The sequence below is a fragment of the Lepisosteus platostomus genome, chromosome 10 (genome assembly GCF_059453375.1).
Source record: "Lepisosteus platostomus isolate fLepPlt1 chromosome 10, fLepPlt1.hap1, whole genome shotgun sequence".
Taxonomy (NCBI): Eukaryota; Metazoa; Chordata; class Actinopteri; order Semionotiformes; family Lepisosteidae; genus Lepisosteus; species Lepisosteus platostomus.
This window is the reverse complement of record NC_142620.1, coordinates 13,930,464-13,941,367: the sequence shown is the minus strand read 5'-3', so window position 1 is coordinate 13,941,367 and position 10,904 is coordinate 13,930,464. Positions and strand designations below refer to the sequence as shown.

Below are 10,904 nucleotides of genomic sequence, written 5' to 3'. Positions count from 1 at the left end.
AGGTGATTTGTTAAATTCAGTTAGAAATGATTTGGAATAGAAATTAGTAGGACTTTTCCCTTAATAGAGCACTAGATGGACTTCATTGTGAGAAATTAAAAATGTTCCCAGTCTCCAGAAACAGGTGATTTGGTGTGATGTGTAACACTTGTTGACAAGGTGTTTTCCAGGATCAGTGTGAAAAACCTTGCTAGACACTGTTTTTCAAGAGCCTTGGAATCGTCACTGAAGTATGGTGAATTTCATACCGAAATAATTGTGTTGTGATTGATTAAGAAGGATATTTTTGAAATTTAAAGATCATTTGGGACCAAAGGGGTTTTCGTACTTGCTCAATTCATCAACAACATACTGTATACAGTTCTTGTTCTTTAGGAACAGGTGGCTTATACAAGTAACTGGGTCAGAGCTCTTCTGGAGGGTTGGAGACCCCTGTCCTGTTGTAGTACATTTCAGGCCTGTAAGAAACTGGACCAAGTATACAAACAGCAATGTAATGAGCAAAAACAGGAACAGTAGTTAAAAAGGAATACAAAAACCTAAGAACTGGCTCTCCCACAACTTTGTCATCTTTTCCTGTGGAGACTCTGCCCTCTACAAGAAGTGCCTCAGGTAAAGTGACCTGAATGAAGAGAGTTAACAGCAAGTCTCAGTTCTTCCAGTCTTCGGTGACTGATTTTAATTCCCTGGCCTGAGGGAATTCTTGCCCACCTTGGTACTGCTTTCATTCTTTGGCTGAGATTCTAGAGAGGATCCACAGGGGGCTCATTCTCCTTCTCTGCCAAGTGGTAGAAACACTCACAGGTTCTGAAACTGCTCTCTGGGTGTTTCACAGATTCTAATTTGTTTTCCCTTTAACACCAGGAAGCTGAGAAGATGGTCCTGTCAATTTCTACCTCTGGTCAAAATGCTGGGAAGCCCAACGACTCTCTCACAGCTCCAGACTCATTCAGCCCTCTCTGCAGCAATGCCCAGGACTCCCAGGTGTCATTTGGAGCTCTTAGGGCTTTGGGCCAGAGTGCTGTGAAACCTACTGGTGCTCTCACTGCCCCATGATGCTCCACAATACTTTGTAGCAGCCACTATTGGAGGCATGGGTATATTCCTCCCTACACTTTGAAGTGCTTGTATATGTTCTAAACAATAAGAAGTAAAAAAGGAATACTTTCATTTAATTTAAATGGTCAAACCTAGCTCCCAACTTTATACCAAACAATAATACACAGCACATAGGAAGAACAGTCAAATACACACCGTAGTACAAGACACGAGTCTCTAAATAGTATCACTTATTAAATAGTATATCATTAACAATTCTAACTAAAACTATAAAACAGAAACAATAATTTAAAAAAAAATACAAGAACGTTAGAGGTATAACTAATTCACTGAGCCTGAGGTTCTTTTATTTCGTGCTGCAGTCCTATCACCTACCTCCAGGGGCCCACGGTCTATTACAGTATAAACTCGTCACATTCAAACAATTTGTTTTTTTTCCCTTTTTGGTTTTAAATGCCCAATTTCTTTTACCTTTGCCTGAGAAAACGTGGCACACAGGACTCCCCTTCAAGACTGGGATAAAAACTGCAGTTTTTAAAATGAGCAATAGGGAATTATTCTTTGGTTTATTAATAACACACCGTTTTATGTTATTGTAACGCATAAGGCCGACATTACAGGTTGTGCGAGTCGGCTTGCCAGCGTGGTGACGCGTAACATTATACATATAGTTTATAGTTATAATATAACTACTTATTTATTTGCTGCCTTAGTAGAGTGTCGTTTTAGGGAAAATAAAATAATAAGGGAATGTTGTTCTGTACCAAGAAATAAATGGATATGGAGTGTAAGACAAACATCAATGTGCTTGTTAAATATTAACATGGAGAAAGTATACTTTTAAATTTAAATACCTTTAGCGACGTTAGTTCTTTTTAAACGTGTAAGTCTTAAATTAACTCAAAAAAGAAGGGTATCTGCATTTGGTTTGACGCAATCTGTGTAGTTTACGGTTCTAAATACACGTAGATTCAGTTAAGTGTATTGAAATTTAATTTAATTTAAATTTCGTCTTTCATTCAAAGCGTGGAAATATTATTGGTTCATTGATGAACATCACGTCGTTGTGCGCTTTCATGGGCTTTAATTAAACAGATTTAGTTTCAAAATACCAATCGGATATCAAACATTTCTGAATAAAATAAAATGGTAATGATGTGCAAGAACGCCGCAAGTCATCCTGAGGTAGGAACTAATGTGTAGAAGCCGTGTTTCCCCCACGTTGTGTGAGAGCGGACTTTGTGTTGTCAGCTCTGATGTTTGTGTGATATTAAGAAAAAAAGCGATGGTTCTCCTATAGTTCATGGTTATAGTTGTTCTTTGTTGCAGTCAGGTGAGTTGTAATGGATATATTTTTTCTTTACGTCACATCATACATTAATTAGTGTGCTGCTATTTTTAATCTTACCAATTCGACCCACAGTGGTTTATTTTATTTATCAATGTTTTCATTGTGTGCTACGTAACATTTACACCAGGGCTGGAACGTGTGTTTTTTTTATTTACTTTGGATGTTGGTGATGATGAAACTAAAAAACAGTCACCACAAAACTGACTCCTGGATTACTCCTGCTTTGTGAGTAGGCTGATCGATTCCCATGATCCCCTTTGCAAACCGCAAGACTAGGGTGTGTTTCTTTTGACTTCTTCTGTAACGAAGGAATCTCGTGTCCAGAATTTCCGCTCATTTCCCGACAATGTTAAGTTCGTAAAAAATAAAAAAACTGATGTATTAGAGTTGTCTTTCGTGTCGTGCTTTAGAATTCAAAACGTCTCTAGCCGTAATAGCAGGAGGCGCTGTCGAACTCCTCTTGGCAGAATTAGTCTGTTAGCTTTAGAATGATCAATTTCCGACTTTAAGGTAAGATTCTTAAGCTTTCTACTACCGGTGCTCTGCTCTACCTGCTTCTAAGATTTACAAAAGTAGAAATGTGGAAGAAACGGGTTTGAATTTATTTGCATTCCCATCAGTTACATTCGTATGCTTTTTTTTCGGGGGAAGACTGTAGGAAACGAAGTAAGATGTGCTGGTAATTTTATCCGTTATAGTAACTCAGACTCAGTTTGTTTTTTTAATTCCAATTCCAAAACGCCAAATCGAAATATCTGATATTTGAAAACGTGTTGTACATATACAAGAAATATTCAAAGGTTTATGATCAGAGTTGCGTCAGATATTTTAAAACCTCTAAGAACAACGGGATATTTCCAGATGCCTAGCAAGGGAACTGCACGTTTTTTACATCTTACTTTAGGATTTTGGCATATCTGGATCTCAATTCTTTTTTGGCCTTACATATTCTATGTATCCTGAATGTACATTTGTTTTTAAACTTACATTACCTCAAATGGGTTCTAGGCCACAGCTTTTTATCAACGGGATGCTACTATGCCCATGTGTTACTGGATTTCCTTTATGGTTAGAAGCCACAGTTCTGGTTAATTTTGTGTCTGTTCAATTTAAAGTTTTTTAGTTAAAGCAAAAGGCTATACTTTAATATTTAAATATAGCCTTTGTTTGCCTCATAATATAACTAGGTTTGGAGGTAGAACTTCTGTTTTTTTTCACAAGTGTGGCTTGTCTTAACTGAAAAGACTTGCTTTTTGCATCAGTTATAGACTATATCCAGGATGGTCTGTTTTTAATGCCAATGCAGAATGTTAAGTGATGAGAAATACTTGGAACATTATTATTATTTTTGTATTGCACCAATCTTACTTTTGTAGGTGTCATTAGTAATGTACATTTAGATTTTAAAATGATCTTTTTCACTTTTTGTGCAGGTTTGACAGTCAAAATAGTTTGTTCCTAAGACAAAGACTGCAGGCTTTGGCATCAGAAAGGACACCATGGAGCAGAAAGCCCACCACGTTTACAAATCTTAATCCTCAAGGCAAAGACTGGATTTGAATAATTTAATGGGAGCAAGAGAACCAAGCACCATTACCTTTCAAAAGGGCCTGTGGGAGACAAGGAGAATATGAAAGTTCTCATAAAAAGCATGACATCCCAGAAACGTACTGCACATGACAGGTGGAATTTCTTTTGAAATGATTTCTCATCCACTGGCATTTGAGAAGATGGAGGAACAGCCATTGCCCGAGATGGGCAGTGGTTTTGAAATTTACCACTCAAGTGCAGAGTCACGTCTTTCCATTCCTACTGCACCTATTAAGAGATGTGTTAAAACAGAAGGGGAACATCAAGACATTGAAAATGCCAAAAGCGTTTTAATGAATCATCAGTGCTCTGTTTGCTCTAAATCTTTTAAATTTGCCTCAAAACTTGAGCGGCATTATCTAATCCACACTGGACAAAAGCCTTTTTCCTGTTCTGTATGTGGAAAAGGATTCAGACAATCCATACATTTAAAGAAGCACCAGGAAACCCATAAAAAATGGAGACCTTTTAAAAATAGCTTCCAACTGATGGATTTTGCAAATAGAGAGCAATCATTTGAAACAAAACCATACCAAGCCATCCAAGATGGTTCCCAGTGCAGTTATGCAAGCAGCAGTCATGTTGAGTTATGTGCTATTTCCCAGAAAGATGATCAAGATGAGCCAGAACAGCCTGACTTTGGAGACTCAAAACCCACTGAACAACCTGGACTCAACTTGAACAGCACGGATAGTATAAACTCTCCTGAGTGGCTGCTGGTTGACAGACAGTCTGCAACAAAGCAAATACTTCAGGAACATCAGGTGAACTCTTCTTTTGTGACAGAAACTATCCCAGATACCAAAAAAATCCACCAGTGTACTGTATGCTTAAAATCTTTTAATTCCCCTTATAAGCTACAGAGACACTTTCTTATTCATACTGGACAGAAACCCTTTCAGTGTTCCATTTGTGGAAAGACATTCAGGCAAATGGTACATTTAAAACTCCATTCACAAACCCATTCAAAGTCTAATTCTCCTCTGCATTCATTTCAAAATGAAGTATTTAGAAATAGGAACTTTGATAATGGTGACAATGAGTTGCAATTTGAAGACAACACACTGAATGAGATTCGTGTGATGAGTGTAGAGAATGAGTGTAACTCTGCACAGTCTTACACTACTGAAGAACAGCATTTAAGTAATTTACACATACCTAAAAGTGCCAGTAATGTAATGTGTGAGTCTAGTCATTTAGATCAAATGGCTTTTAATAAGAGTGTGACAAAATGTGAATTACCCGAAAAATGCCTTGATTCTGAACAGAAAAGTCAGTGTTTGTCTGCTAATGGTGAACAGAAGAGGAATCATCTGTGTTCAGTCTGTCTGAAATGCTTTAGTTCCCCTTCTAAACTAAGGAGGCATTATCTTATTCACACTGATCTGAGGCCCTTTGATTGCTGGGAATGCGGAAAGACCTTTAGACAACTGGCACATTTAAAAGTTCATCAAGAAACCCACAGAAATGGCAGAGACTTTGATAATATTCTGCAAGAGGAGGCGTTTGGTGAGACAGGTGAATTTGATGACCAAGATGAAAGCCATAGTAAACATCTGCTTTCAAATTGTGATGAATCTTTTTTGGTTCCAGCACAACCCTGTAGCCCCAAAGAGCACAAGCCTATGAGCTCATATCCACCGTCCCAACTGAATTGTTCTGTTAATATCACTCCTGCGCATGAGTCCAACAACAAATCTTCAAATAGTGAAGAAGATCTCACAGCGCCTTCACCTACACATGATCTCAAAACGGAAACAAAACAGCTCCTTAATTTCACTGCATTAGATGAGAAATCTGTCCATGAAAACGGATATGTTCGCAATCAGTGCAGCATCTGCTTGAAGTCTTTTAAATTTGCTTCAAAACTTGAGCGCCACTACCTGATTCACACAGGATTACGGCCATTCAAATGCCCAATCTGTGGTGTAACATTTAGACAAGCAGCTCATTTGAAAAAACATCAGGTAAAGCACAGAAAACTGGATGATTCTAATTATGTATTCCCGGGACAAGACTCGGGGACTGTTCAGGATTCTGCTTTAACTGATGGCCACCACAGGCAACATCCATCTGGGGACATGGACAACATGCAACAAAGATCTTTCCAGCCCTGCGAAGAGAATGCCCTACAACAGGCTAAACAGCTTCAACTTAATATTGTTGTGAAACCAGAAGAGCCATACGAACACTGGCATGACAACAAGGATGAAGAGGCTGCAGACACTGTAGCACCTGAGGAGACAATTTCAAATAATCTGTTACAACAAACAATTGATTATACTAAAAGTGAACACCAAACACTTAACAGGAAACTACATCAGTGTGCTATGTGCTCAAAATATTTTACATCACCTTATAAACTCCAGAGACACTTTTTAATTCATACAGGGCAAAGACCTTTTGATTGTAAAGCATGTGGCAAGACATTTAGACAGCTTGAACATTTAAAATTCCATAAACGCACCCACATCAGACTTGAACATTTGCAGCAGGAAGAGACAAACATTGACCGTGACCCTTCTACCCCTCAGCAAATTAGAAGTGGAAGTTTGACTGCAGAGACTGCTTTGAATTTAGATGCCTCTTTAGAGCAAAACCCTCCTGAACAAAGTGAACTGGAAGAGTCGGAGCCTCCTGAAATTGATTCTGATATGAATATAGCGAATGCTCAAGAAAACATTTTTAGCAGCAGTGAAAGTTTCGATCAGCCCGAAACACAGATCTCAATTTCAACAGAAAGCTTGCCTGAGGAACATACTCTGGGCTCGGACAAGATTAAAAACCACAGGACACATCCGTGTTTGATGTGTTTAAAATGCTTTGATTGCCCTTCCAAACTTCAAAGGCATTACTTGACCCATACTGGGCAGAAGCCATTTCGATGCTTTGCATGTGGTAAAGAATTCAGGCAAGCCATACACTTAAAAGTACATCAGCGTACCCACAACAAATGGAGGGCTTTCAAAAGTGCCTTTCAGCAGCAGAAATTTCTTAATGCGAACAGATTGAGCAGTCAGGATCAGTCCCAGGGAAATGAGAAAATATCTCAAAGTCAGCCTAATCATGATAATGCTCCGCAGTCACAAGAAGACACAAATTTAGTGGAATTCAGTAAAATCGCTGAACATACTATAGATGAGGATGCTTTTACCGAAGAAGTGTATCAGGCGAACCACACCTACATTTCAGAAAACAGTGACAATGCAGATGTCAGCAGAAGAGTCTATCAGTGCTCTAAATGTTTAAAATGCTTTAGTGCACCCTCACAACTAGAGAGGCATTATCTCATTCATACTGGACAGAGGCCTTTTGAGTGCCATATTTGCCGGAGGGCCTTCAGACAGTCATCCCATTTAAAAGCCCACTACCGCACTCACAGAGATATAAAAACTATGAAAAGCAACTTGCAACACAGGAGGCTTATTTCTCTCAGGAGGGTGGCAGACATAAAGCAGAACCACACCCAGAAGAGACCACCTCTGTTACACGGTGTGTCTAACACTACACCGGCGGCTTTCTTTACTGGAGCTGTAAAAACACACGACGGAGTCCAACTCACAGAAGCCTCTGCACACTTAGAATCTGAGAAGCCCATCCTGGATAACTATGTTGATTTAGTGACGGACACAAACGGAACACCAGTGCAAAAGAAATGTCTGATGCAAGATCAGACGTCACTAGGGCATCTAAATACTGGATGCACAGAAGGAAAAAATGTCAAAAAGCGTATCCATCAGTGCTGCTTGTGTCACAAGAGTTTTGATTGTCCTTCCAAACTTCAAAGGCATTATCTTTCACATACAGGGCAGAAACCTTTTGAATGCTATGTTTGTGAAAGGAAATTTAGACAGCTGACTCATTTAAAAAGACACCAACAAAGTCACAATGGTCTGAAAAAGTCCATTAGTCAGCCACTGCACCATGGAGACCACAGTCCTCAAGGACACCTTTCCCCTAGCATTTTGTCCCATGCCAGTGTCTCCCAAGACAAGAAACAGAAACAACATGAACTTACAGACACATTACGGTCTGATGTTTTAAAACAAGAAAGTTATGCTGTCGATGGCAGTGGAACACCAGAGAATAAAGAAGTAGAGAGCAGTTTTACTGCGGATTCACTGGCTCTTAACATGCGGAATCATGAGGCTGAAAATGGAGAAAGTGTTCATGACAGTAAAAGGATTTATCAATGCACCAGATGCTTAAAATGCTTTGAAGCACCTTCTCAACAAGACAGGCATCATTTAATTCATACTGCACAGAAGCCTTTCATGTGTTACATTTGTTCAAATTCATTTAGGCAACCATCTCATTTAAAAACCCATCAACATACCCTTAAGAAGTTAAGAGCATTAAAACATTCTTATGAAAGTAATGTAAACCAGGAGCACAACCAAAGTGCACAGGGAGTATCTCTTTATGATGATCAGTTTGCTGTGTCTTCTCTGTCCCTTGTCCTGCAAGAACAAAAGCTAAACCTAGCTGAGCCAGCAGTTTCACATAATCCACCACAAAGCACAATAGGTGAATACAGCACATGTCTTTCTGAAGAAGAGAGTTGTAATATGCCCCAGACAAATCTCCCTGAATCAAGCCAAGGGAAAGGTTGTCAAAGGAAGGAATATCAGTGCTCAGTATGCCCAAAGAGTTTTAATTCCCCTTCCAAACTCAAAAGGCACTTCCTTATTCACACTGGTCTGAAACCTTTTAAATGTTACATGTGTGACAAGTCATTTAGGCAGCTTTGTCACCTTCAGAATCACCAGCACACCCATTCAGAGTGGAAATTCTGTGATAAGACGCAAAGTGATCTTGAGAAAGAACATCCCTGCAGTCTTCAGAATCAATCAGAGAATCAACCCCCTTCTGAAAAGCTGACTTATGAAATACCATGGTGTGCATCCGGAGCTCTTCAGGAAAACATAAAAGGTCTAGAAGAGCAGGCAGACTGTGTTTCAGAACCACATGGACAGAACGCTAACCAGTGCTTAACTGTTAATGGCAGTTTGGATCCAGCACAAGAAGCTAATGATACAGTATCAGACAAAATACTGGAAGAATGTGCCACAGACTCATCTGAAAAAGTAGAAGACGAATTGAAACAGAAAGAGAAGAAGCATAAGTGTTCTGAATGTCTCAAATGTTTTTCCTCCCCTTCAAAACTTGAAAGGCATTACTTAATTCATGCTGGGGAGAAGCCCTTTGAGTGTTCTGTGTGTAATAAGTCATTTAGACAGGCTGCACATCTCAAAGTTCATCAACGAATTCATGCAAAACAGTTTGGTGGCTCAGATTCCCTTCAGCGGGAGGTTACAAACAATGACTTCAGTGAGGATCATCAGGGCCAGAATATGCATCAGTCATGGCAGCTTGAAGCCGATTCTAAAACCTGTCCACAATATAATACGAATCAGGTAGCAGTTGAGAGATCAGGGGATGATCTGCCTGAACTTGATACGGCCTCAGAGTCTGATTATACTAATGGATACTGGAGTTCCTCCAGTCCGAGTGGACTTTTCAAGTGCATGGAATGCAATCATTATTTTGGAACAGAAAGGAAGCTTCAAGTGCACAAGTGCACTTTTAAAAATCAGACCCAAGCAAAAAGTACAAGCAGGAGCCTTTATCAATGTGCTATATGCTTCAAAAGCTTTGATTCTCCCTCTAAACTCAAAAGACACTATGTAATTCATACAGGACAAAGACCATTTGAGTGTTCTGTATGCAGGAAGACTTTTACCCAGTCTTGCCATTTAAAAACACATCAGCTTATTCACTTCAAGTAGAAAAACCTGACATGACCCGGATCCAAACAGTTTTTTTTTTGTAAAAATGTAAAAGACAATGTTATTAAGTTACTGATATATGTGCAAAAAGATCAGTTGCTGTTTTTGTTTAAAGTAGTTTACATAACTTTTTGGAAGCTGACCCCAGGACAGTCTGGGACTAAGGCTGTGAAAAAGAAGAAGACATAACTTTTTGGTATGTCTCAAAAAGCATGAGGATGAATTGAGTGTTCGTCATTTTTCGATCTTGTTTACATTTATCAGGTTTTACAGCATAGAAAAGGCATGTATACTTGTTTTAATAAGGCTAATGCATTTGTTTTTTATTTTCAAGTCATCATTGCATTTTTGTGTCCTGCATCTTTGAAAGTAGCCCTCTTGCGACTCATATGATGATCAGCAATATAATGGTATTCCTGTCTTTTATATTGTATTATTTTTTTATACTGGAAGAGTACCTGAACATAATTTTAATAATATTGAAGTACTTTGTGGTTCACCCTTTTGAGACTTTTAAATGCATGCCTTTACATAAAATATGTGTGATTATATCTAATTATTTACTTTATTTTATGTTGTGAGTTTTTATTTATAGATCTTTGGAATTTCTTTTATTTAAAATGCAGTATTCATTGTCTCAAACTAAGGAAAGAATTGTAGCAATATATTTGCAGTTTTTTAAAGTTATATTTAAACAGCTGCATGTCACTTTCCATTTTATATGGTGTATTCATACATGTATAAGTGCATTGTAGTCCATTCTTTTTCTGAAAATAATTTTGTTGCTTTTTAAACATGAAACTGCACTCAAATCTGAAGTTTGTATTGCACAAATGATAGTTTTTTTATTGTACAAAATAAAGCTTACATAAAGGTGTACCATTTGTTGATTACAAAACAATATTTGTCTTATATTTGATGTTTGATATATATTTCATTTATGTTATAGATTTAACTATGGAATTATATTTTTTAAATTAACACGTAGGCCTATTAGCTCTGACAAATGCAATCCTTCTCCTCTTAGAATATATACCACTGTACATTTCATTACATCTTTAATCATTATCTGCATAAAATCCAGAAATTATGGTCTACAGAATTGCTAAATTTCA

General features: G+C 38.2%; 1 protein-coding gene across 2 annotated transcripts; it reads left to right on the top strand.

Moving 5' to 3' along the window:
* Positions 1-2,274: 2,274 nt before the first annotated feature.
* znf770 (zinc finger protein 770) lies at positions 2,275-10,666 on the top strand. 2 transcript variants are annotated; one of them, XM_088648342.1, is made up of 2 exons: positions 2,275-2,392; positions 3,844-10,666. In XM_088648342.1, the coding sequence occupies exon 2, from the start codon at positions 4,087-4,089 to the stop codon at positions 9,787-9,789; it is 5,703 nt and encodes a 1,900-aa protein (XP_088504468.1). In that variant the 5' UTR covers positions 2,275-2,392; positions 3,844-4,086; the 3' UTR covers positions 9,790-10,666. The 2 variants fall into 2 exon arrangements, with proteins under 2 accessions (XP_088504468.1, XP_088504469.1); XM_088648343.1 differs by lacking the exon at positions 2,275-2,392 and adding an exon at positions 2,399-2,920.
* The last annotated feature ends 238 nt before the right edge of the window (positions 10,667-10,904 follow it).